General features: G+C 37.3%; 2 protein-coding genes and 1 long non-coding RNA gene across 4 annotated transcripts; 1 reads left to right on the forward strand and 2 right to left on the reverse strand.

The window, feature by feature from the left end:
* Positions 1 to 96: 96 nt before the first annotated feature.
* Positions 97 to 25514, reverse strand: LOC109102391 (alpha-1,3-mannosyl-glycoprotein 4-beta-N-acetylglucosaminyltransferase B-like). 2 transcript variants are annotated; one of them, XM_042738150.1, is made up of 15 exons: positions 25430 to 25514; positions 11672 to 11824; positions 11467 to 11598; positions 10706 to 10839; positions 9686 to 9732; positions 9482 to 9595; positions 9327 to 9402; positions 9124 to 9238; positions 8486 to 8616; positions 8278 to 8385; positions 6686 to 6879; positions 5814 to 5892; positions 3753 to 3828; positions 1737 to 1855; positions 97 to 506 (listed from the first exon to the last, which is right to left on the reverse strand). In XM_042738150.1, exons 1-15 carry the CDS (start codon positions 25512 to 25514, stop codon positions 489 to 491), a joined length of 1581 nt encoding a protein of 526 aa, XP_042594084.1. In that variant the 3' UTR covers positions 97 to 488. The 2 variants fall into 2 exon arrangements, with proteins under 2 accessions (XP_042594084.1, XP_042594083.1); XM_042738149.1 differs by lacking the exon at positions 25430 to 25514 and adding an exon at positions 13671 to 13809.
* LOC122139623 lies at positions 13703 to 26378 on the forward strand. The gene is made up of 5 exons (XR_006156432.1): positions 13703 to 13839; positions 14533 to 14612; positions 20169 to 20275; positions 24910 to 25598; positions 26294 to 26378. It is a non-coding gene; the product is annotated as an uncharacterized LOC122139623 (long non-coding RNA).
* On the reverse strand, positions 18601 to 20018 carry LOC109055886 (saxitoxin and tetrodotoxin-binding protein 2-like). Its single transcript, XM_042738151.1, has 6 exons — positions 19847 to 20018; positions 19595 to 19737; positions 19433 to 19497; positions 19241 to 19351; positions 19047 to 19151; positions 18601 to 18769 (listed from the first exon to the last, which is right to left on the reverse strand). The coding sequence occupies exons 1-6, from the start codon at positions 19961 to 19963 to the stop codon at positions 18714 to 18716; spliced, it is 597 nt and encodes a 198-aa protein (XP_042594085.1). The 5' UTR covers positions 19964 to 20018; the 3' UTR covers positions 18601 to 18713.
* Positions 26379 to 27214: the final 836 nt, after the last annotated feature.

The following is a 27214-nucleotide window of genomic DNA, read 5'->3' on the forward strand; positions in this document are numbered from 1 at the left end:
AAATTATTTTTTTTTTATTCCACTTGCTAGGGATGAAGAAATAAAAATAGAATATGATATGAGCAGAATAGAACAGAATAATGATGCCATGACAAGTTGTATGTTAGTATTACTGCCATTTATTGATTTACTGACAAAGTCAAATATTTTCAATAATTCAGTATAATATGAAACATTGTCAAATCCCATATGTGTGGTCCTTTTTTGCAACATAAAGCAATAATTTAAATTAATAATTTAGAAAAAAACAAATAAATCAAAACATTCATGGGCCACAATAAACAACAGTGTAAACACTTTTTCGCTCTTACAATGATGAGGAAACATCCTGTAATTCAGTATTAAGTTGCACCTCAAGATGGCACACAGCAATGGCACTCCTTCAAGCGTAAGGAAGCTCCTTTTCACACCAGCAGCATGCGCTGTTGTCCACAGCAGGAGGTATTACATGTTACTGTGTGGATCAAATTTCTCCTCTCCTCAGCTCATCAAACTTTAATAAAGATCTGTCAGAGAAAGAGACGTGACTTTTAAGCAAACCTTAAGATACTGTGTCACAGCTTGCAAACAAGGCTATTGAAAACTATCATTGGGAGTGGGTTACACCATTCACAAAAAGGCTGTTTCTCAAAAAGGCCATTTAATTTTAGACAAACAAGATTAAAATATTTTTTATAGTTACACGGAAACATCAATAAAATGGTGACTGATAGTGACTACAATGGAAAACATCTACTGAAATACTGTGAATGAATTTCCAAGAATTTTGCTAAACGTATTCAAATTAGATATCTCTGATGACAGATACACTTGGCCCTTTTATTTTTAAGCACTGCTGGGTTGATCTCCTAAATAAAAAAAGTGGACAACTTCAATTTTCTGTATAGGGAAATACTCTAAAATACTTTTTTTTTTTTGCACTGTAAATTACACATTTACAATTTTTAAGTAAATAGATGTTAAAATGAACTATTGACTTTTGTCAATTTACCTGCACTGTTATTATTTATGAATTTAATAATACAAACCATTAAATTAACAGATTTAAGAAATAAAAATGCAAATAAAAAAAAAAAAATACCTAACTTTCCAAACTTAAAAACTAAAAATCAAAATAAAAAAATCAATCACCAAAAAAACAGAAAAATAAAAGATTAAAAATAACTGAATAATAATAATAATAATAAAAAATCAATAAGAAAAAATAACAATTGTGGGCTACAAAAAAATGTTTAGAGGCCATTTCTGCCAAAGTGTTGCTGATAATGAAAATCTACCGCTATACTGCTATAAAATCCTTGATTAAGAACAATATGAAAATGTAAGACAATGTTTTACATGAAGGAAAAGATGTTAAATGATTAGCTGGCGAATGCTAAACTAGCTTAGCATTGTTTTAAATAAACCACCCTAACAAGCTCACTAGTGCTTCACTGGTTTTGTTTATCATACAGAGGCCTCTTGACCTTTTCCTTACTTTCATTTTGTTTAACTGTAAGAGTGAAAACAAATAATAAACCACTTTTTCCTGTCTGTATTCCCTGGAAAATTTCCACAAAATTGGGTGTGGTTTTTTTTTTTTTTTATATCTTCATTTGCATTTCTGTGAGTAACCAGCTTACTCATGACAGAATAGCTTTCTCTGAATTAAGTGACTGTTAGCTCAAGCCCTTCCCAATTAGGTGAGGCCTGTTTCTAAGGCTTTATTTATAGATGATATGAAGTGTTCATGTCACCTCACTGAGAAGGACCCACCACATCACAGAGACATCAGAGTGAACCAGGAGTCGCATGGCCGCTATTTCTCCTAATGCTCCATCCACTTCCCCCTCAGCCACTCCATTCTTGAAAGAACCTAAGAAAACAGACATTTGTGACATCACAAATTAAACAGAAACCACCTGACCGCTTTCATTCATCAGATTGCATGACAGGTGCTTTAAACCATGTTTTGATGCTGGTTTTCACACACACACACACACACACACACACACATACATCCTGGTCTCAGACAATGGCCAAGCACACTCATGTTTTTACATAACCACTTTTGAGCTTTCGTTTCTTACTGTGGTTTGTCCAAAGGGGGGAAAACAAAGTGAGTGTGTGTATTACAGACACGCACATGCATACTTGTTCAGAGTCAGGCCTTGTTTGATCATTAACATCCATAAAATACAATGTCATGGCTGTTGCGCCATTCAGTTAGATCCACAAATCTGTAATGATTGTTTATAAGTTGTCATGAAATTTCAGTGGTTGATTCTAAAACCAGCTAGATTTCCCGATTCTAAATCAATGTATTAAAGTTTAGATTTCCATTTCTTCCTATACAGTTTTTTAGAGAATAAAACCGCCTCTTATACTCACCAAATGGCACTTATTTGATTTAAATCACAACAGAAACAGTAATATTATGAAATGTTATTACAAATACTATATTTTCATATATTTTAAAACAATTTATTTCTGTGATGGAAAAGATGAATTTTCTGTAGCCATCACTCCCAGTAGCCCCTCACTGCAGTACACAAGATCCATCCAGGGGGTGGAGACGGGTAGGTTTAGTGATCAGGGGATGGAGACAGGTAGGTTTAGGGATCAGGGGGGGTGGAGACGGGAAGCTTTAGTGATCAGGGGTGGAGCACGGGGGTAGGTTTAGTGGATCACGGGAAGACTTTAGTGATCAGGGGGAGACAGTGGATCAGGGGATGGAGACAGGTTAGGTTTATAGGGGGGATGGGTTAGTGGATGAGACGGAAGCTTAGTGATTCAGGGGGTGGAGACGGGTAGCTTTAGGGAATAGGGATGGAAGGGAACCTTTAGGGATCGGGGTGGAGACGGGAAGCTTTAGGGATATGTAAGGTGGGAGGAGTTCTGGGAGGTGGGATCTGGATCCAACCTCGCCTTCTGGATCTTGTGTTCTGCAGTGAGGACCATCTCATTACTCTCATTTCTCAGTCTTCAGTGCCATATTTTTGTGGAAACTGTGATTTGATTTTTTTTTTCTTTTGATGATGAATGGACGTTTATTTGGAATAAATTTGTATTCCTTTTGTAACTGTCACTTTTGAATAATTTAAGGCATCCCTGCTGAATAAAAGAATAAAATTTATTTCAAAAAACTTTTGAATGGTAGTGTACAAATGTAAAAGTTTTTTGTTCATGTAAACATGACAAAAGCAATGACTTGAGTTTCAGGTAGTGAGAACCACACTAATTAAGCAAATCAGAGAAACGTTAGAACAGTTTCAACTGAGACACAAATCTTAGTGACCAGTTTAAATGAAAGCACGTCACAATGAGAAAAACAAACAAACAATACTTTCTTTTTCCAGGTGCTATAGATTCAGTACTAGTTCAAGATGCACACCGTCATAGTTTCACTACACTATCAAAAAATGCAGCCATTCAAGAACTGTTAACTGACGTCATGAAAATTATTCAGCTCTTTAATGGAAAAAAACGAACCAGTTCTGAACCAGTTTTTGATACCCAAAACAGACGTGTTCACAAGCCTCGCTGGCCAACACTTCATCAACATGAAATTTCCTGTAATTATCATGATTATCATCTAACTTTCATCACATAGTTTTTTATGATGCATCAAAGTATCACATACAGTACTTGAAATTCATAGTTCACTGACAAACAAGTGATTGCACTTCATCTACATGTATTTATGCAAAATCTTACAAATGAGTGACAGAAAAGGAAAGACAAGAAACAGGAAATCAATGATGGTTGAGTACCTATCTGAACAAACCCATCGGATGAGGGTTTACAGCAGGCTAATTCTCCTCTAGTGACTTTCTCTTTCACCGAGTTCTGTAAAACAGAGACAATGCACTTTTCAGCACTTTATACTTCAATGCAAACGGAAAAAAAAAAAGATAGACATATCAGGAAGTATGTACAAAAATCCTTGTCTAACAGGTTTGATGAGATAAAGTTGTTGAACTTAAACACGCGATCTCAAAGGCTGCAGAGAACACAAATGTGGTTTTGGGTGTCAGTTTTCTGTTGTCTTAGAAGTGTTTACATGGCTAGCATGCACAGGAGCAAGGCTCCATCACAACAAGCAAATGAATACAAATATACACTTAGAAAAAGGGTGTAGTCATATACATTCTTAGAGACAATGCATTGTCTAAAGCTTTGACAATTCCAACATATTGACACAAACTGAATCCGCCCATTTCTTTGTGCAGCTTTGGTTCTGGGAGTATTTAAGGGATTTTAAGTATTTAAGACTTTGGAATTGCATAAATGGTTTAAAAAAAACTATTAAACAAAGAGTCATGAAGCAAACCAATCAGTTCTGGGATGAACAACAATAAAAAAGTGAGCTTAAAGATTGTGTGCTTATCATCATTTATGAAGAAATGAATTACAGTCCCATAAATCATAACAAATGCCGTAATCAAATAAAAGATATCAACACAATATAAGACTATTAGGGGGTGTACTAAGCAGGGAGACTTAAAGGGTTAGTTCACCCAAATATTAAAATTATGTCATTAATGACTCACCCTCATGCCGTCCCAAACCTGTAAGACCTCCGTTCATCTTTGGAACACAGTTTAAGATATTTTAGATTTAGTTCGAGAGCTTTCTGTCCCTCCATTGAAAATGTATGTACGGTATACTGTCCGTGTCCAGAAAGGTAATAAAAACATCATCAAAGTAGTTCATGTGACATCAGAGGGTCCGTTAGAATTTGTTGAAGCATCGAAAATACATTTTGGTCCAAAAATTATGACTTTATTCAGCATTTTCTTCTCTTTCGGGTCTGTTGTGAACGCGACTGCTGTGACTGTTGACGTACGACGCTGCTGACGTGTTTTCTGGTGCGCCCAATAACAAAGAAAACACGTCAGCAGCATTGTACGTCAGCGGCGTCACTGCAGTGTTGTGAACGCTCTCACAACAGACCCGGAAGAGAAGAAAATGCTGAATAAAGTCGTAATTTGTTGTTATTTTTGGACCAAAAATAATTTTCGATGCTTCAACAAATTCTAACGGACCCTCTGATGTCACATGGACTACTTTGATGATGTTTTTATTACCTTTCTGGACATGGACAGTATACCGTACATACATTTTCAATGGAGGAACAGAAAGCTCTCGAAATAAATCTAAAATATCTTAAACTGTGTTCCGAAGATGAACGGAGGTCTCACGGGTTTGGAACGACATGAGGGTGAGTCATTAATGACATAATTTTAATATTTGGGTGAACTAACCCTTTAATTACATAATTTACAATGTTTCATAGGAGAGCAAGGTCACGCTGAGCTAACTGATTTGTTGTTATTCTTTGATTGGTGGATCGTTCTCTTCAGGTTTCATGGGTTTCACCCACTGCTCCGGGTGTTCACTGCTGTGTGTGTGCACTTTGGATGGATTAAATGCAGAGCACGAATTCTGAGTATGGGTCACCATACTTGGCTGTCACGTCACGTTTTTTTTAATTTCTTTTTAGTGTAGTCCTTCACCTGGAATTTGGCTGTTAATATTTATAATTTTTTTTTTACAGATTTTTTTACAGAACCTCATGGTCTTTCTTCAAAGGTTTACACTACCATTCAAACATTCAAACCTCAAGAGTCAACATACTTGTTCAACAAGGATCCAATAAATTGATCAAAAGTGATAGACATTTTCAAAGTTACAAAAGATTTCTATGTCAAATAAATGTTGTTTTGAGCTGTCTTTTTTTATCAAAGAAATTAAAAAAATATAGTATCTTGGTTTCAGTACAGCTAGCAGATTTGTCACTTTTGAGCGCTATGATTTTTTTGATCACTTACATTATTAGGGAGCACCTCCACTGTTGTGTTGTAAAACCTGTCACCATTTGTCTCAATATTGCCAGATCGAAAAAAGTACCTAGAAGTGAGTGGAACAAAAATATAAAAACATTAAATCAGTCAATGGAAGTTTCACTGTACAGGTATGTCCATTTGTGTCAACACATTGCTTTTGCTATCTGAGATTAAATGTTTCTAATGCCACAGATGCAGCTGATAGTTACAAACTACTAAATAAATAGGTGCTTTTGTAAGTTATGTTGTATGTAGTTAAACAACTTCTATGTGTGTGCTTAAAGGGAATTTAGAAAGATAGCTGTCACCATGTATTCAGCTCCTAAACAAACATGGCCAGTATAAAATATCCTGCTCAGAGGAACTGAAACAGAAGCCATTGGTTCATATTCTTTTAACTCACTTTAATATAAGAGCACACAAGCAGACAGCTGGGTACATTTACACGGCCTTTGGGTTTTTACTTCTGTTTATATATCCATGTAAAGAGATATTTACAATGCATACTACAAGTAAACTCCCCTAAACATATCAACCCACATCGAGTTTACTTTCACAGATAAAGGGATAGGTAACCCAAAAACAAGCCTGTGTGACTTTCAGCAGAACACAAAAGAAGATTTTAAACAACACTGGGCTTCACTGAATAAAAATGGTAACACTTTTCAAAATATCCTATTTTTGAGTTCTGCAAAAGAAATAAAGTCACACAGTTTTGTAACGACATGAGGGTAAATGGTGACCGAATTTTCATTGTCTGTTGATACACAAACTGGATATACATGCTGGAACTTTAACAAGATTGCCTGTTACACTTTGCTTACTCATCAAATGAATGTCCTGTACTGGTGTCTCACCCTTTGACAGCTTGAGGTGTGGTAAAAGTAATGAGGATGTAATCTCCTCTTTTAGGTGTGAGGCCCCAGAAGAAGTCTTCTCCGTTGTAAGCTCTCTCCAGAGTGTGAGACTGATATTTCTCCAGACTGCTGCTGAGTTCTGCTGGCGGGTTATAGTGGCCTTTGAACAGCACTTGATTTCCAAAGTCTTTATCCTGTAATCACATAAAGACACAGATATACACATAAGTTTCAAAACCTAGTGAGCTGACATGCTGTATATTGTCTACACAGATTTCTAACTTAAATAGAACCTAATAAGTGAGCGATAAGTGAACTCTCTACATAGGTATCATGTGAAGTAAGCAAAAAAATAAAAAATAATAATAATAATAAATTTGAGAGTCCTGTCACTTCGGTTGGTCTGGCTGTTGATTTAGTGACAGGATCCTGTGTTGTATTGTCCTTTCTTGTCCTTGTGTTAGTGTAAGAGTTCAGGGATTGTTCTCTGGGCACTGCATTCTTTTGTATATGTATTGTGTTTGGGGCTTGGTGTCTGGATCCTGACAATCCTGTCTACTTTGGTTTCAGTCCTGGGATCCTGACATTCAGGCTCTGGGCACTTTGGTCTGTCTTGTGTCTTGTTTTCTGTAGAGCACATGCTTATGTTTATATTCATTTGCTGTGTGCTCTTCTGTCTTGAGATTGTGTTTGGTGGTTTTTATGTTTTTTTTTTTTTTTGTTAATAAGGACCTTTTGAGTACAGTTTATATGTTCTGCATTTTGGTTCCTGACAAAAACTAGCTAGCTTTTAATTGTTTTTTTCTTTTTTTCTGGACACATTGGGAACTTTGTTTTGTAGCACTTTTAATGGAACTGTTTCTTTAAAGGTGAAGTGTGTAATTATCTTGGACATTAAAATCCTTCCTCATTGCCCTGTTTATTTTTCAGAGGGAACTACATGTAACCCACTGGTTGGATGACTTCCCAAAATAGATAACAGATGTACATAAAAAAAAACAAAAAAAAAAAAATTGGTGCCATTAGTACGCCAAAAATGAGGCACTTCACCTTTAAGATGAATTACATGAGTTGTGTTATTATGAATTTGTAATTCATTATGGAAATAGAATGTGCTAATATAAATAATGTAAATGTCCTGTTTGCAATATAGATAAGCGCTTGTCTACCCCTACAGACCCATAGTACTGTTGGAGAGTTTAGGTGGCCACTATTCTACTAGAAATTCATCTTGCATTATACTATTATAGGTTTATTGATATTTTGAATAGGTTTTCATTTTTTTATTCCCCATTTTAAATTTAGTTTTTAAGTTTTTATTTTTACTAGTTTTTTTATATTTAGTTTTTATAAACGTTTTTTTTTATTTTAGTTTTTTTTTAATTCATTGAGTTAAACTAAATGAAAATGAGAAATTTCGCCTTGGCAACTAGCCGAAATAAGTGTTTTATTTATTTATGTATTTTAATTTTTTTATTTCAAGTAACATTGTTTTTATGGTTTCAGTTTTAGTTTCTAGTTATCTAAAATGAAACCTTAGCACATATACATATTAAAACACCATCATACAAGGAAGAGGAAGTTTGAATTACCTTTAGGTTTTGAATTTTACCGGTCAGTGAGGAATGCAAACCGACATGCTGAAACAGTGAGGGTTTGTAAGTTCTCTTCAGTTGGGCCTTCTCATTATTGCAGTGTTTCTAAGTGCAATGAAATACAACAATAAACAATGAAATGTCTTACACCAATCTCACAACCAACAAGCAAACAAAAATAAGTAAATATTATATTCAAACTTACTAAATCTTTTTCTGGGTTACACACTTTAACCCACAGGATGTGATCGAGCAGCCAATCGATTGGCTTGTCTTTGTGAAACATCAGGAAGAACTCCACAATCATTGGCAGATCTGATGTGCGGAAAAGCTTGCCTAGAATATGAAAAATTAGCTATATACTCATGCTAGAACAAAAATGGATTTGGTCATAGTAAACAGTATCTAAGGGAGCTGTGAGACACTGACAGTGTTTCTTGAAATCTGATGCTACGCTGAGAAATCCTGGTTGATTATTTGAATAATTGAGAGGTGCTGAACTGAATTATTTTAAAGGCAAATATGTAAATAAGCAAATGCTAGCAGAAGCTGTGCTTGTTTTTTTTTTAACAAAGAGGGCTCATATTTGCTTCCTTTTTATTTCTGACCCTCTTGACACTGACTAATAAAAGATATCTCATCGTTACTGTAAAAATAAAGACCACAAATTAGCATCCACAACTGAGACTGTACAACTAACAATGAACAACTGGTCCAGGTGTACAAATAACGAAACAGCAGACATATGAAACAACTGACCAGACAGAAACAATGGGTTAGAAGAGAATGAGAGAGGTTAGAAAAAGACAGGACATCAATGAACGGAGAGGACAAGACACTGACCAATGAATCCCAGCTGGGAAAACTCCAGGAAAAGCCACTCCTCTGAAAGCACCTGCTCTATATATGTTTTCATAGACTCAAAGAATCCTTGCTTTGCTACAATATCATCCTCAAGCTGAAACACATATACACAGACTTAGACTGATAAAGGCAATGAAACATAGAGCTAACAATGAGTTGTATGACAGTGTCTTTGGCATTACCTGGACGTAGTATGTGCCCTTAGACTGAGCATACAGCATGAGGAAACTGTAGTCAAGGTTCTGCTTGGTCCTCCATCTATGATCAGTAAAACATGCTTCACAATTAATACACCATCTATTTCAAGTTCCATTTGCACAAGAGGTGAATCTCTAACCTGACTCGCTCCTTGGGGTCTCCAAACGTTTCCTTCAGGTTACTTAAGTCTGGGTAATAGTGAGGAGATGGAGAGATCACCTCTACCACCCCGGAACTGACAGCATCTGGGAGACTACACAGAGTCAAATACACAATTACTTGCACAGCGAGAAACACGGAAACATCTCTCATGAAGCAGACGAGTAAATAAAGAAACACTCACTTGGTCTGTACACTCTGCACAACAGCCTTCACAAATGTTGCATTTGTCTAAGAGAAGAATGAAAATAACAAAGAACACTATCGTTCAAAAATGTGGGATCATTAAGATTTTTTGGTAACACTTTATTTTAAGATGTCTTTGTTATACGTTACATGTACTTACTATTATAATTACTATAAATTATGCATAATTACATGGAAGTATCCCTAAGCCAAACCTTAACCATATAGTAAATACGTGTAGTTAATTAATATTATTCAGTACTTAAATGTATAATTACACTATAACAAGGACACCTTAAAATAAAGTGTAACCTATTTTTTTTAAAGAAATTAATATTTTTAAGCACGGATGCATTAAATTGATTACAAGTGACAGTAAATACATTTAAAAGTTACAAAAGATTTATATTTCGAACAACTGATGAACTTTCTATTCATCAGAAAATCTTTGAGTGATATCTGATGGATCATGTGACAATGAAGACTGGAGTAATGGCTGCTGAAAATTCAGCTTTGCCATCACAGAAATACATTACATATTAACAAATCGTACTGATTCCAAACTTTTCATCGGTAGTGTACAGTATATTGTAAATAATTTTTGGGTACACTGATTGAAATAAAGTTAAAATCAGGAATAAAGATGAATCAGCACACCTTCAGGCCAAAAGTTCAAGATCAGTAAAACATTTATGCATGTTGCGACACATTATTGCTACAACTAATTGTATTAACTGAGCCCACAGATTTGCATTAGTCCAGAGAAAAGATGCTTACATGAAAACATGTAAGCAAAAATGAGGAAGTAGGAACTTTTTTTTGTGTATACAACACCATCAAAATCGCTGGTACAAAACCAGACTGACTTAACAACTCATAATATAAAATGGCTTGACAGGAAAGAATTAAGGAATGAACTGATAATGAGCCATAAAGTTTGATGCAACCTTACAAAAGCAATAAAACAGATAAAGCCAGGAGAGATATATAAGAACAAAGAGCACAAGTAAATGGTTACCTCGGCAACAAAGACTACAATGACAATATCTTTCCTCTCGGCAGTTGAAAGGTCATATAGGAGAGACTGGAGTGTGTTCACTAGATAACTCTGTTTCTGCCTGTGCACGGTTGGTACTCCTAACACCAGAGACACTGTGTAAACAGTTAAAACTGTGTGTCAGCTCGTCTTCCTATGGTGACTGCATTACTGTGGTTGTGTGTAAAATGTGTACAATTATTAGAAACTATAAAACTGACAAAGTAAAAGAAACATTGTGATAGCATACGTTCAGTAATTACATAAAACATCATAATACAATATATCATGTCAGATTTGCTGGAAAAAGAAAAGTGTTGTTGTTTCAGAGAAGGGTTTTTTAAGGGTTAATTAGGCTTTCAAATAAAATGCTACAGCTGTGATGCTTTGCTGCTTTCATGACACTCAGCATGCATAAACAATATTTGCAGTGTAGCAGCAGCTATAGCTGATTTAAGAGACACACGAAAGAAACGAGCAAAAATAGTATGCATTTGCTTGTGGTTACATTTTGTCAATCAGAATTCAGTATGCAAATATTACAATGATATCTTTGCTTGTGGTTACATTTTGTGAATAAGATACTTATACAAAATCTTCTTATGCAAATTTTTTTTTTTGCCTTAACAGAAGTTTAACACAGTAAGACATCAATATTACTTAAGACAATTAAATCAAATTAAATTGCGACACTGCAAGCACTGTAACAATACAATCACAAAAAATGATAATGGGAGACAGACCTCCAGTGCGTCTCTTCCCCAGATGAACGATGGGTTTCAGACTGTCCTCATGCTCCTTCAGGTGAGGCAAGTAGATGTGGGCATTAGGCTGCGAAGGCAACAAGCGTCGAAGGACCCTCTCTTCTAATAAAGCTAAAATTGCAGATAAAATACTGAATAACTGTACAGACACGAATATTACAGCAAGAAATGTTCTTGGACTCACCTGAGGAGTTACTGATTGTGAGATTCGATGGAGAAATGCTGCGGTTTTGAAGTTGACCAAGCACTTTAAGCAGCTCGTGTGATAAGACTTCTCCTCGTTGTTCTGCCCGCAGTAACCTCTCATAGACCAAATGCAGCTGTGATGGCAAGTTATCTGATACACAGAGTGCCAGTCATCACTTGATGTGAATTAAGGGGATGTTTCAGGGCCAAAAACAAGTTAAGTTAAGCCTTGCATTTGTGACATAATGTTTATCACCACAGAAATGAATTACTTCTATAACATAATTTGTTTGAAAAAAGGGAAAATCATGGTTCCTACAGGAACTTACAGTGGAAATATGGTGCAATTTATATCAATTATCATGTTTCATTGCTGCCTACAGAAACTCAAAGCTGCTTCTCCGTGATGCATTTCATTGTTGTTGGGCATATGATTTCATCTAATTACTACACAGGGTTTTTCAATTATGTTACCTTTATAATACAATATAAAATAAGCTAATATGTGACCCTGGTCCACAAAACCAGTCATAAGTAGCATAAGTATATTTGTAGCAATAGCCAACAATACACTGTATGGGTCAAAATTATCGATTTGTCTTTTATGCCAAAAATCATTAAGTAAAAATCATACTCAGAATTCGTGCTCTGCATTTAACCCATCCAAAGTGCACACACACACCGTGAACACACACCTGGAGCAGTGGGCAGCCATTTATGCTACAGTGCCCGGGGAACAGTTGGGGGTTCGGTGCCTTGCTCAAGGGTACCTCAGTCGTGGTATTGCCGGCCCAAGACTCGAACCCACAACCTTAGGGTTAGGAGTCAATATATCAATATATATTTTTACGGAAAATATATCAAAACCTAATTTCTGATTAGTAATATGCATTGCTAAGAACTTCATTTGGAAATATTTAAATGTGATTTTCTCAATATTTAGATTTTTTTTTTTTTTGCACCATCAGATTTCAGATTTTCAAATAGTTGTATCTCGGCCAAATATTGTCCTATCCTTAAAAAAAAACATACATCAATGGAAAGCTTATTTATTCAGCTTTCAGATGATGTATAAATCTCAATTTCAAAAAGCTGGCCCTTATGACTGGTTTTGTCACAGGGTCACATAAAATTTCACTTGAGATGTCACATTGCAATTTATCAACATTTTATTGTTTTATTAAAACATTATTGCTCTAACAGATTGTTGATAATATTTAAAAATCAGAAATCATCCTTTTAAAATGTTCGTCCTTTTGTAGTATTTACATCCATTTTATGTCATCAACTGACTCAACAAACAAATATGTGACCCTGGACCAAAAAAAAAAAAAAAAACAGTAAGAAGGGTTCAATTTTATTTTAAATTGAGCTTTATATAATTCTGAAAGCTGAATAAATAAGCTTTTCATTGATGTATGGTCTGTTAGGACAATAGGGCTGAGATACAACTATTTGAAAATCTGTTACCTGCGGGTGCAGAAAAATCTAAATATTAAGAAAAGTCCTTAGCAATGCATATTACTTATCAAAAATTAAGTTTTGATATATTTACCGTAAGAAATGTACAAAATATCTTCACTGAACATGATCTCTACTTAATATACTAATGATATTTTGCATAAAAGAAAAATAAATAATTTTGTTCCATTCAATGTATTTTTGGCTATTACTACAAATATACCTGTGCTACTTAAGACTGGTTTTGTGGTCACATATGGAAAGAATTCCTGCAATACCAGTTTGTTTGACGTACAGGAAGCTGACATTACACGTCTGACAGGTTGACAACTGATTGAGGACTAGAACTAACATGTCATGTCATAGAATCTCTAAAAAATTAATCTCTCAACAAATCCTTCAAGTCCAAAATGTCAGTACATAAATTGTCAAACAATAATAATAATAAAAAAGAGAAACCTGTTCATAAATGCAAATTCCGAATAACCAATCAGATTACTTAATACAGGCCATCCTCACAGGCTGATCATGCTCACCTGACTTTGATGTGTGCCAGGAGGTTAACATCAACACACATACAAAACCCGCAAAGAAGAACAGTTTGCCATGCCAGGACCTCATCTCATCTCAGTCCACAGATATACCAGAATCCTAGGCTACTATTGAGAACAAGGCAAAATCCTCAAGATATAATAAGTAACAAAGGTTAGTTGCTGCTTCTTCCCCGCGACGTCTGGATGAACTGAAAAAATGTCACAATTTGACGAAAATCCTTTTGAAATGCATCCTACTTTCTGAGATCAGGCCAGCTACACGAATTGTCATGAATCGTGTTGTCAGCTGATGCCTTGATGCCACACGAAGAACTTCGCTGTAATCCGCTCACACCTCCAAACCGCAGCAGTTCCATCCTCCACCTGTCCTGCTCATGAATATTCATCCAGTCGATGCATATTCATGATGACGGCTGACATTAGTGTAGTAGCCTACTCATTTTCACACATTGCCTTTAAAAGTCTGTCAGATTATTTTCCCCCTCTCTATCTAGCCTTTGTCTCAGATTTTGATATGACGATATTATGTGTATACTATCTGCTTCAGTGTAGGCTAAAGTAGTTTAAAACTTCCCCGTGAACTGTAAATTAATGTCGAGCGCTATTACAATCTAGGCCTACCTAAACAAAAACACATGGACATTTTACATCACGATAAAACGTTATATTTTTCAAGTAATAACAAGACAAGAGATCAAGAGAACCTTCTAATTCAGTCTTATTTTATAGTATAATCATGGAACTATATACTGGTCACAGTCAGACATTGGTTTGGTTTAAGCCTGGTTTATCAGTTTTTCATCTGAAAAATTTAACCTAATGGTGACTCTTTGGTCATATATAGGAATGATCTGGAGCTTTCTGACTCGGGAAGGATTGTATGTGGAAAAAGTGACACCTAGGGGTGCAATCCCTAATAACAAGGTAAACTTGAACCTCTTACTAGTTTTGCATTAGTAGTTTTGGTCGTTTTCTTACTAAATTTGCATTAGTCATGCATTATGGGTGGAAGTATAAAGATACCTCTTTATATTTTAGTGTTGATAAAAGCACAACAGCTTTCTTTCTTTCTTAATTCCTTTAATTCCATTTTAAACATCCGTTGATCCAAATTATGCATTTGATTAGTCTTGTGAAATAGATAGGTAAGCCTATTCAAAAGAGACTATATAAATTATAAGAAGCTGTTTTTTGTTATGATTATTTATCTCAGGTGTGGGTGAAATAATAATTGCAACATAGGTTTTTAGGCTTTCATGAGTATAATTTTTATCGTCACAATATTTGTCTCTCTTTTTGATCATAGTGCATGTTCATTATTTATTGTTCCAATTTGACTTCTGCTCCGATGAGCTGTCCTTAGCCACAAGGCATGGTTCTGCAGTGAGAATAAGACGGAAAAAATTAAATTAGAAATTAAAAATACCTTCATGTATATAGGTATTTTGGAGGTGTGTATATTTCCTGATTTTTTGCAGCTACAATTAAATTATATTGATGCTCACATAATATTTAAAGAGATTCTGTAGAATATTGATCACATGATGTTATAATTAAAGTCCATCAGACTTAAAGGATTTAATCCATATATTTAGGTTCTTTTTTTTTCTTAGACTGGGTTCTCTGACCTGGTACTCCATCATAGGAGTACTGTGTTTCTCTTTTGATTCCAAGACACTCAGCTTGCTCCCAGTACGTGTCCATGTCAGACTCTGTTGGGTTGATATCACTTTCTGCAGGTTCAAATGAGAAAAAATGTGCTATTATTATTATTATTTTATAATAATAATATAGTGCTATTATTTTTAATACTTTAAGCAGCTGAGGGATGCTGGACGTGCACGCTTGAATTAACTGGAATGTCCAAACAAGATGTTAAAATGCTCATTGTTGTAGATTTATTTAACTGTTACTGGTCTTCATTTCCATGTAAGAATCCAAACAAACAGTCAATAAATCCACCAGTCATTCACCTTAATAACTACTTGCATAGCATGGTACAAACAGCCTAGCCAAAGAGTATGTTCTTTGGCCTATAGCAGCGGTCAAAAAACTGTGAGCACCTTCTCTCCAGCAACAGTGACTTGCACACTTTGAGGGGCAGGGGCTCAAGTGGAAAAAGGGCACTTCTCATATTTATTTAATTAAATTTTTTTTTTAAACAAAATGTTAAATATATTAGGGTTGTGCGATACTGATGAAAAAAATCTTGATATTTTCTGGGATTTTATCGATTAAGATAATTAGACGATATTTTGCTGAGTGTGTTATTGTGCTGATATCTTAAGGATACCATGGAAAGCTGACTCCTAAAGTTTTTGATATTCTTTATATTCTGTGTGGTGGTCAGTTCACAGCAGTGATATAAATTAATATTTATTCTTACCATGTCTTACACAGACGCGTTTCGGCCTAAGCCATCATCAGTGTGTACGGTGAAACACAACAAAGGATATTTTAAAAAAAGTCATCACAGGTGAACCCCATTCCTCAAATCATCAGCACCATCATCAGGTGCATCAAGTTACGAACATTATGGAAGCACACAAGAAATAACACAAGAAGACCATAGACAATGCTCACATGTGCCCTTATCAACAATTATCAAAAAAGGATTGATTGCAACCCAAATGGTTTCACAAAAAACAACTTAAAGGTAATTCTTCATTTAAACCATTGGGGTATACTGTTTTTTTTTTTAGAGTGTAAATACAAAAAGCCTCTTGTTGAAGAAAATAGCGCTCCCTATCACCTCCCCGTTGAAGAGGTTTGACTAACTCAATACCTAGAAATTTCAAAGTACAAATATCATGCCCAAATTCATTAAAATATCTGGCCACGGGTGACTTAATATTGTGATTGCGTTTGTTACTTTTATGTTTTTGTAGTCTTATTCTTAATTCTCTTTTAGTTTTACCAACATGAAGCCCACATGGGCATTTGAGTAAGTAGACAACAAAAGACTAACGGCAAGTAATTCTCCCTCTCACAGAGAATATCTTGCCAGTCCGTGGATGTGAAAACTAATTACCCACAATCATCACATTACAATTCACACAACTCCTACAAGGGAAATTGCCCGGATCAAGAGCTGTGAGCCAATTGGTAGGCGGAATGTAAGAATCAGCTCTAACCAATACATCCCTCAAATTATGCGACCTCTTATAAGCAAAAAGCGGAGGGTTTTGAAATGACTGGCCAATCAGTGTATCACTAGATAAAACATGCCAATGTTTATTCACTATTGATTTAATCTTACCCAAAAGGGGAGAGAATGTCAGGGGAGAGAGATAAGATAACTCAATTTTCTTGTAGTGGCTCTTTTTTTCTTAAAAAGTAATTCTTGTTCAATGCCACGTACCCTATCCAAACTCGAGTCCTTTAGAAAGGAAACGGTCATTTGGAATTTGAAAACCAGGTCAGAATAGTATATTTATAGTAGAATAGTATAACCATTTTGGTTGCAATCAATCCTTTTTTGATAATTGTTCATAAGGGTCACATGTGAGCATTGTCTATGGTCTTCTTGTGTTATTTCTTGTGTGCTTCCATAATGTTCGTAACTTGATGCACCTGATGGTGCTGATGATTTGAGGAATGGGGTTCACCTGTGATGTCTTTTTTTTAAATATCCTTTGTTGTGTTTCACGGTACACACTGATGATGGCTTAGGCTGAAACGTGTCTGTGTAAGACATGGTACGAATAAATTTATGAAAGGATATCTTGAGAGTGTGGTTTTTCCTCTTTTACCTTTTGATACTTCTTTATTACTCGCACCCATTAAACGACTTTGGAGTTGAGCGTGCCTTCTCCACTAGAAATTAATATTTCCAATAAGTTTAAATAGATTTTTACCTTTAATTGGCATTTTTACCTTTATAAAGCCATTTCTAAAGTTTGCATCATCTTTTTAGTCAAATTCTTAAATTAAAACAATTAGAATAAGTCATTTGGGCTGTTACCAAGCAAATTAAATCAGTATTGACAAAATTAATCTTTGCAATGGAGAGAAAACACAGAAGCTGCATTAGAAGGGACATTTAGATGCATTTACACACTGTTTAAAGCAGGACATGAATGTATTTAACCTGCAGTTACAAATGCATTAATACTGTTTTGATGTTAAACATAAAACGTTGAATACCGATATTTAAAATTATAAAAAAAAAGAAAAAAAAGAAAAGATACTTTAAATGTGAAATTAAATCCACCAGTAGGTGGCAGCAAGTCACTGTTAATAAGTGAGTCATTGCGACTGAACCGAATCATGTAAATGGTTGATTCATTCAGGAACGAAACACTGTTATGTTGCTCAGAGATGCAAATGCTTAAACTTTAGCTAACTTATGTGGTAGCTCTGATGAGTCATGGATGTTAGCAGCAAGACAAATTAACTATAATTGCCTCATGTCTTTTGGATAATTAGCTGTAAATTCGAGGCACAGGTAGCTTAGTGTTTTGTTTATCACCACTCACTTCCACACCAAGACAATCACAACTGGAAAGGGAGGGAGGGCTTCACTTCTGCGGCTCTTTGGCTGTCAGTGATGTGCATGTGCTGATCATGCCGATGTGCTATATAACCAGGATTTCAGATAATTATGCTGTGCGGATCAATTAAATATCCAGGTATGTAGTACTGTTTATCCCCTGAAGTGATGCAACGGGTTCTTTGAATTCTGTTTAACTGGAATGAATTTGAATGGGAAAAACTCTGGACTTCAGGCAACTTGGAAAAAACCCTGTCAGAATGACCAGGAGCTTTTAGAAATGAGGACAATCCCACAAAATACTGAACATAACCACACAGTCATATTTATAATAATTAGTTTTCTGATTTAAAGCATGTAACAGGTGTGAATGTGAATTTTTGTTATTATTGAACACACACACACACACACACACACATATACAATAATGAATAACAAATATTCTTTATTCAATTTCACTTTCACATGTTGTTTTTCTTGTCACGAATTCTTACGAATTTTGTGTGCTTAAAAATGTTTCATGTATGCATGCATTATTGATCTGATTTGTCCAAACTTGGCTTCTGGTCAGATGAGCGTACACAGAGTTCTGCAATAGAAGGAGAAGAAGAAAAAACAACAACTCAGTTTTCTTAATGTGCACTGTTTTTGCAATTAATTTAGTGTCAATTCTGATTTATTTTTTGATTTGGGGTTTAAATTATGACATGGACATGTTCTTGACAGATTTACCTGTAACTTCTGTATCTGAAATCATGTTTTATACATATGTGATATTGAATCTCATGTGACCAGGAGCTGTTTCCTCACAATCACTAATAATAGCTGTTGCTTTCAGTGAAAACATACTTGAAACCCAAACTGACCTGTCACTCCATCATAGGAGTACTGGGGTTCTTTTTCGAATCCAAGACACTCAGCTTGCTTCCAGTAGGTGTCCATGTCAGACTGGGTTGGGTTACTCTCTCTCTCTGCGGGAGCGAAGAAGCAGTAGTAGTAAAAAGTATGTCAGGGAATACATAATTTTAACATGATGTGATCCATGGATTTTGTGACTTACTGAAAAAGTACAGAGACTTTATGGTCTCATTTTGGAATTGGGTGATGATGCTTATGGTGGTACAGTCAGGACAGGATGGTAAGAACTTGCCCTCTGATATTGTGCCATTATCTGTGGATCAAATACCAGCATAACATTCATTAGTGCTCAGAACCCATGAGTTTTAGCTGAAATAAGCTTTTGTTAACTTACGATTGGCATAAAAAGTATTATCTTTAACAGTTCCGTTGATGTTGCTAAATTCACACTTTCCTTTTCTGAGAGGGAGAGAGATACCAGATTCAGAATGCTGGCCATCATAATGATGAAAATCATTCAGATTAGCAAAACATGGTTTAAACAGGACCGTCTTACAGCATGTTCCCTTGACTGATGGTTAAAGTGTTTGCAAGAGTGCTCGGGCCAAATTCTACCCATGAGCTGTTCACAGTCTTCAAGATATGTGTAAATAAGTGGTGATCAGCTATGCCTTCAAGGAAGATCCATTTACCCATAATCTATTTGGGAAAAGAATAAAAGATGTGAAATTTAAGCCCCTTATATAATCTCCAGTAATTTACTATAAAAGAATACTTGCACTAAAATATATTAATATAAAGCACTTACACTTTTATAGTCATCCTCCAGGGTTAGTGTTGTTATGAGGTCCTTACAGTCTGGCAGAGACGCCTGACTCAAACTAAACAGGCCCAAAAGAGCAGTCAAGACCACCGAAGTAGACATTGTAGAACTCCAGAAGAGGATTTCAGATTATTATGCTACATTACCTGGAGAACGAGTACTTTATATAGAACAGCTTATCATATATTATCTCCTGGATGTTCTAAAGTGATGCAATAGTTTGTAAAACTGTGGACTTTAGGGATCAGGTCATTCCTGAGGTTACACAATACGCAAACTGACCATAGTATGCTCCTGTTGACCATAGTGAGAGATCAAAGAGATGTCGCCAGGGCTGTCAGAGGACGACTGAGGGCAGTCCAATTAATCAGTGGCCAGAAGCTGAGGGTATCCTTCTTCAGGGGCGGAGCCTGGGTGAGTAAATTTCCAGTAGGAATTGCCTTTGAAAAGGTAGGTTGAACCTGATTTATATAGCGAATTATCAGTAGTGCTCTAAATACCTGTCACACACATATATTCACAATGCAGCACTATATATATTTTAACTATAGGTCTTGAAGGAACACACCCTTAAAGAGTTTCTCATGGTTAAGTGTAGACCTTTTTATCTGCCGTGGGAGTTCATTTCCACTACTATAACTGCAGTCTACATTCCACCGGATGCTAATGCCAAGCTTGCTATGAATGAACTTCATGTGGCCATTAGTAAACAACAGACTGCTCACCTGGAGGCTGCTTTTATTGTCACGGGTGATTTTAATCACTCCAAAATAAAGACAGTGCTCCCCAAATTCCATCAACATGTTTCCTGCCCCTCTAGAGGAGACAAAACTTTGGATCATGTTTACACAAACACTGCCCCCTCAAACATCGCAACCCCCCCTCCCCCACCTCGGACAGTCTGATCACCTTTCTTTGTTTCTCATCTCTAATTATTCACCCCTCATCAACCGTGTGAAGCCATCAGTGAGGACCATCAAAGTGTGGCGAACTGGAGCAGACTCTTTACTTCAGGATAGATTACAATACACGGACTGGAGTATGTTTGCTTCTCAGGCTGCCTGTGGCTCTCACACGGACATTGATATCTATAACTCCTCTGTACTGGATTACATCAACACCACCATTGACAGTGTTACAACAGAAAAACAGATCACAATGTACCCTAATCATAAGCCATGGATGAACAAGGAGGTGCGACTCCTGGTGAAAGCCTGCAACACTGCCTTCAGATCAGATGACGCTCAGGCCTACAGCAAATCCAGAGTTAACCTGAGGAGGGGCATCAAAAAGACCAAGTACTGCTACAAGCTAAAGGTAGAGGAACACTTTTCAAACTCTGACCCCCAACGCATGTGGCAGGGCATCCAGGTCATCAGCAACTACAAACCATGCAACTCCACTCTAACGATCACAGACGTCTCCTTCCTTAACGAGCTTAATGACTTTTATGTTCACTTCAATAGCGACAGCAAAGAGACGGCCACCAAGATCACACTCTCAGCAGACCACCAACCCCTCAAACTCACCTCCACAGATGTCTACACTGCATTGAGCCGGATTAACGCACGCAAGGCTGCTGGCCCTGACGGCATTCCTGGACATGTGCTTAGGACATGTGCAGAGCAGCTTGCAGGGGTCTTCACAGACATTATCAACCTGTCCATCACCCAAGCAACTGTACCAACATGCTTTAAAGGAGCCATGTGTAATGTCTGGCAAAAAAATCAAGTCATACTCCACATTCCATACCAGATGGGGGCAGTATGCCTCAATAAAGTGAATTGGTCTACTCTAGAGTAACAAACGAGAAACGGCATAGTCTCTATGCTCCGCCCCTACCTTCACAACAACCCTAGAGCCATAGCCGAAGCCTAAAGGACGTTTTGCCTCCAGAGGAACGTTGGGTGATATCAAGTGATTTTGAAACATGACATCTTCAAGCTACTCCCCTTCACCTTTACCAGTGAATATGTTCATATTCGTTTTGTTCATATTACATTTTGAATTGTATATACACATTATTTGAATTAAATTAATTTGACAGACAGCATTCTGTCAACATCATTGGTCAACATCAGACAGCTGATGTTGACCAAGCTAGCGCCAACAAACGTAACCAGAGCTGCCAACTCTCAAGCATTCACCGTGAGACACACGCAATTGACACTTTTCACACGCATTCAAAAACTTGACCGCTCTGAATATAGTGAGTGAGTGCGCGCGCGGCCGGGGCGCTCTCTCTCTCTCTCTCTCTCTCTCTCTCTCTCTCTCTCTCTCTCTCTCTCTCTCTCTCTCTCTCTCTCTCTCTCTCTCTCTCTCTCTCTCTCTCTTGGGTTCATTATCATCGAAGACATTTCAAGCTTCTCAACTAATATCAAACTCTAACATTAACACTTTTAGAGACGGGCTTTGGTAGATAACAGGTGAAAACCGGATCGGATCTGTGGGTAAGTTATAGCTAGCTTACTATCAAACGCAGCTACGGTTAGCCATCGCTAACATTAGCACGTTTATCGAACAGCCTTCGATACATTTCTATGTTATAACTTCCCGAAAAAAAATACGCAAACATATAAAACAAACTTCTAGCGAAATACTAACAGCATCTTACTTACCAATCCAAAAGAAATGTTGCAAGTTCGGAGTCGAAGCTCATTTCTTTCAAGTCCATCAGTTGTCTCCAGCGATGGAAAGCAGTGCCGATGTTTACTCTGTTTCGGCTCCTTTTCTTATCGGATTTGATTTGTGATTCCGAGCACGGTTGCTTGACATCAGCTTCAAGTACGCCCACAACCCGTGCGAGTTATTCGTGTATTGCAGGTTGGCTGGTGGTTATGTTGCACGCATATCGCCTCCCATGGCCGAAACTGGTATTACGACACCTGTCGGGCCGTGGCTAGTAATGCTAATGCTAATTAAGGTTGATATCAATGAAACAATAGCCCTTATTTCTTCTCATTCTTTTGATGCGTGTAGGTCATTTTTTGGATATTTTAAACTCAAATTTCACATTTTGGATATTTTTAACTCAATTTTTACACATGGCACCTTTAAGTCCACATTCATTGTGCCAGTGCTGAAACACTCCTCCCCAAGGGGCCTGAATGAATACCGCCCCGTAGCACTCACACCTATTGTTATGAAGTGCTTCGAGCGACTGGTCCTATCACACCTCAAGAACTGCCTCCCACCCACAGTGGACTCACACCAGTTTGCATACCAAAGCAATAGGAGCACAGAGGATGCAGTATGCACAGTGCTGCTCTCTGTACTCACACACTCGGACAATAACAACACATGTACAGATGTTGTTTGTTGACTTCAGCTCAGCTAACACTGTCATTCCCTCCAAGCTGACCACAAAACTTGGAGACCTGAACATTAACACCTCTCTCTGATTATGGACATTCTGACCAACAGACCTCAGCATGTTAGGTCAGGCCACACCTGCTCCACCACCATCACACTCAACACCGGTGTACCACAGGACTGTGTGCTGAGCCCATTCCTCTACTCGCTCTACACCCACGACTGCAAGCCTGTGAATGGATCCAACTCCATCATTAAGATTGCAGATGACACCACGGTGATTGGCCTCATCAGAGACAACGATGAGACTGCCTACAGGGAGGAGGTACAGCACCTGGCCACATGGTGCTCTGACAACAACCTGCTCCTTAATACCAGCAAGACAAAGGAGCTCATAGTGGACTTCAGGAAGAAAAAAAGGAAGCACACATGACCCCATCCACATTAATGGGATGGTTGTTGAACGTGTCTCCAGCTTCAAGTTCCTGGGAACCATCTCGGAGGACCTGTCCTGGACCATAAACACCTCCAGCATGGTCAAGAAGGCTCACCAGCGCCTCTTCTTCCTCAAAACACTGAAGAAGAACCAGCTGTCTTCAGCCATCCTGGTGAACTTTTACCAGTGTGCGATTGACACAGGGAAGTCATGGCTTAGTGGTTAGAGAGTTTGACTCCTAACCCTAAGGTTGTGGGTTCAAGTCTCGGGCCGGCAATACCACGACTGAGGTGCCCTTAAGCAAGGCACCGAACCCCCAACTGCTCCCCGGGCACCGCAGCATAAATGGCTGCCCACTGCTCCGGGTGTGTGTGGGATCACTGCTGTGTGTGTGCACTTTGGATGGGTTTAATGCAGAGCACGAATTCTGAGTATGGGTCACCATACTTGGCTGTATGTCACGTCACTTTGAGAGCATCCTGACCAGTTGTATCACAGTCTGGTATGGGAACTGCTCAGTTGCTGACCGCAAGGCACTCCAGAGGGTGGTGAAAACCACCCAACGCATCACAGGGAGACCACTTCCTGCTATTGAGGACATAGCCTCCGGACAAGGACCAGCAGACTCAGGAACAGCATTTTCCCTACAGCTGTCTCCTTACTGAATTCTGCCCTCTGACATCCGACCCCCCCCCACCCCCCACACACCAAACACACAGACTCACACCTCCTCATCACTACATCTGGTTTACAAACAAACAAAAAACAGTTCACTTGTTATTACTTTCACTGTCTGCTCATCCAGAATACTGAATGATCCATTTGCACACTGGAATATTTGTCTATGCACTTTTTTAGTGTCCATTGCACTAGTGTAAATGATGTTCATATGTTCATAGTTTCTGCTTATACATAGTGTACATACACTTATTACATAATCCATCTGTATAGTATGTGCATAGTACACCTATCTGTATATCATGCTGATAGTATTTAAAAATCTGTAAATTGTCCATAGTACTGCCTTATATGTATATTTATTGTACATTTGTTACATATTGTAGACACTGTAAATGCTGTACTTACTGCTTCTTGCACTTTTGGTTAGATGCTAACTGCATTTCGTTGCCTTGTACCTTATATGTGCAATGACAAAAAAGTTAAATCTAATCTAATCTAATCTTAAAGTCTGCAGTCCTTTCTCTCTCGCTGTCACTCTCCATAATCATTTCATTCACTCCATCAATGGGCTCTATCTAGACTTTCCTTTCCTCTTCTTTCTTTCCATTTTCTCTCACAGAGCCCCACACCACACTCTGCTGCGGGTCCCAGTGCAATCCTTGCCACCTTCCTTCTGAGTCCTCAACAGCCAGAGTAGACAGAGGCTGAGGGAAACCCTTTTGGAGTGACAGATCCTTAAACAGCCAAACCTGGGAACCTGCACATGTATGTTTAGTAGAATGGTGTCAAGTCTTAGATGTAACTGATGAAAACTTGCACATAAAAAAGCAAGGGTGTAAAAAAATTTTTTAAGTGAAAATATAAGGTACTTTTTTCTTTTTTTTAAAGTTAAGTGCAAATAGCCCATCTTGCTGTCAAAGGCTATTTAGTCTAGCTCTGCCCACCAGACAATATACCAAAAAAAAACCCATCTGGCAACAGGAATAGTGGTGTGGAAAGTAAGGATAGTGGATCCACTCGAGTTTGAATCCACTTTTACTGATCCAGTTCTTTGCATATCACAGATCAGAAGTTGGAAATTCCGAATAACCAATCAGATTACTTAATATAGGCCATCCTCACAGGCTGATCATGCTCACCTGCCTTTGATGTGTGCCAGGAGGTTAACATCAACACACATACAAAACCCGTGAAGAAGAACAGTTTGCCATGCCAAGACCTCATCTCATCTCAGTCCACAGATATACCAGAATCCTAGGCTACTATTGAGAACGAGGCAAAATCCTCAAGATATAATAAGTAACAAAGGTTAGTTGCTGCTGCTTCCCCGCGATGTCTGGATGAACTGAAAAAATGTCACAATTTGACGAAAATCCTTTTGAAATGCATCCTACTTTCTGAGATCAGGCCAGCTACACGAATTGTCACGAATCGTGTTGTCAGCTGATGCCTTAATGCCACACGAAGAACTTCGCTGTAATCCGCTCACACCTCCAAACCATAGCAGTTCCATCCTCCACCTGTCCTGCTCATGAATATTCATCCAGTCGATGCATATTCATGATGACGGCTGACATTAGTGTAGTACTCATTTTCACACATTCCGTTTAAAAGTCTATCAGATTATCCCCTCCCCCCATTTAGCCTTTGTCTCAGATTTTAATATGACGATATTATGTGTATATTATTTGCTTCAGTGTAGGCTAAAGTAGTTTAAAACTTCCCCGTGAACTGTAAATTAATGTTGAGCGCTATTACAATCTAGGCCTACCTAAAAAAAAACACATGGACATTTTAAATTACTAAAACATTATATTTTTTCAAGTAATAAGACAAGAGATTAAGAGAACCTTCTAATTCAGTCTTATTTTATAGTATAATCATGGAACTATATACTGGTCACAGTCAGACATTGGTTTGGTTTAAGCCTGGTTTATCAGTTTCTCGGAGCTGTTCTTCACCCGTAAAATTTAATTCAATGGTGACTCTTTGGTCATATATAGGAATGATCTGGAGCTTTCTGACTAGGGAAGGATTGTATGTGGAAAAAGTGACACCTAGGGGTGCAATCCCTAATAACAAGGTCAATTTGAACTACTAGTTTTATGGGTGGAGGTATAAAGATACCTCTTTATATTTTAGTGTTTCTTTCTTTCTTAATTCCTTTAATTCCATTTTAAAAATCCGTTGATCCAAATTATGCATTTGATTTTTCTTGTGAAATAGATAGGTAAAGTTTGCATCATCTTTTCAGTCAAATTCTTAAATTAAAACAGTCAATTAGAATAATAAGTCATTTGGGCTGTTACCAAGCAAATTAAATCAGTATTGACAAAATTAATCTTTGCAATGCAGAGAAAACACAGAAGCTGCATTAGAAGGGACATTTAGATGCATTTACACACTGTTTAAAGCAGGACATGAATGTATTTAACCTGCAGTTACAAATGCATTAATACTGTTTTGATGTTAAACATAAAACGTTGAATACTGATATTTGAAATTATAAAAAAACATTTACATTACTTTAAATGTAAAATTAAATCCAGCAGCAAGTCACTGTTAATAAGTGAGTCATTGCAACTGAACCAAATCATTTAAATGGTTGATTCATTCAGCAACGAAATACCGTTATGTTGCTCAGAGATGCAAATGCTTAAACTTTAGCTAACTTATGTGGTAGCTTTCATGAGTCATGGATGTTAGCAGCAGGACAAATTAAAAATAATTGTCTTCTGAACATTTAGCTGTAAATTCGAGGCACAGGTAGCTTAATGTTTTGTTTATCACCACTCACTTCCACACCAAGACAATCACAACTGGAAAGGGAGGGAGGGCTTCACTTCTGCAGCTCTTTGGCTGCCAGTGATGTGCATGTGCCAATCATGCCGATGTGCTATATAACCTGCCCCCCCTTCAGAAAT

Source organism: Cyprinus carpio, chromosome B14 (assembly GCF_018340385.1).
Source record: "Cyprinus carpio isolate SPL01 chromosome B14, ASM1834038v1, whole genome shotgun sequence".
Classification (NCBI taxonomy): Eukaryota; Metazoa; Chordata; class Actinopteri; order Cypriniformes; family Cyprinidae; genus Cyprinus; species Cyprinus carpio.

Excerpts from the sequence above, each read along its gene's own strand:
- LOC109102391 (XM_042738150.1), bottom strand. The coding sequence starts at position 25,514 with ATGAGGTCTTGGCATGGCAAACTGTTCTTCTTCACGGGTTTTGTATGT. Across the intron at positions 9,733-10,705 it reads TTGTAGTCTTTGTTGCCGAG|ACAAATGCAACATTTGTGAA; the intron begins GTAACCATTTAC and ends TTCTTCTCTTAG. Across the intron at positions 9,239-9,326 it reads AGGGCACATACTACGTCCAG|CTTGAGGATGATATTGTAGC; the intron begins GTAATGCCAAAG and ends TATGTGTTTCAG.
- LOC109055886 (XM_042738151.1), bottom strand. The coding sequence starts at position 19,963 with ATGTCTACTTCGGTGGTCTTGACTGCTCTTTTGGGCCTGTTTAGTTTG. Across the intron at positions 19,498-19,594 it reads ATCAGTCAAGGGAACATGCT|AAAAGGAAAGTGTGAATTTA; the intron begins GTAAGACGGTCC and ends TCTCCCTCTCAG. Across the intron at positions 19,152-19,240 it reads AAAGTCTCTGTACTTTTTCA|AGAGAGAGAGTAACCCAACC; the intron begins GTAAGTCACAAA and ends TCGCTCCCGCAG.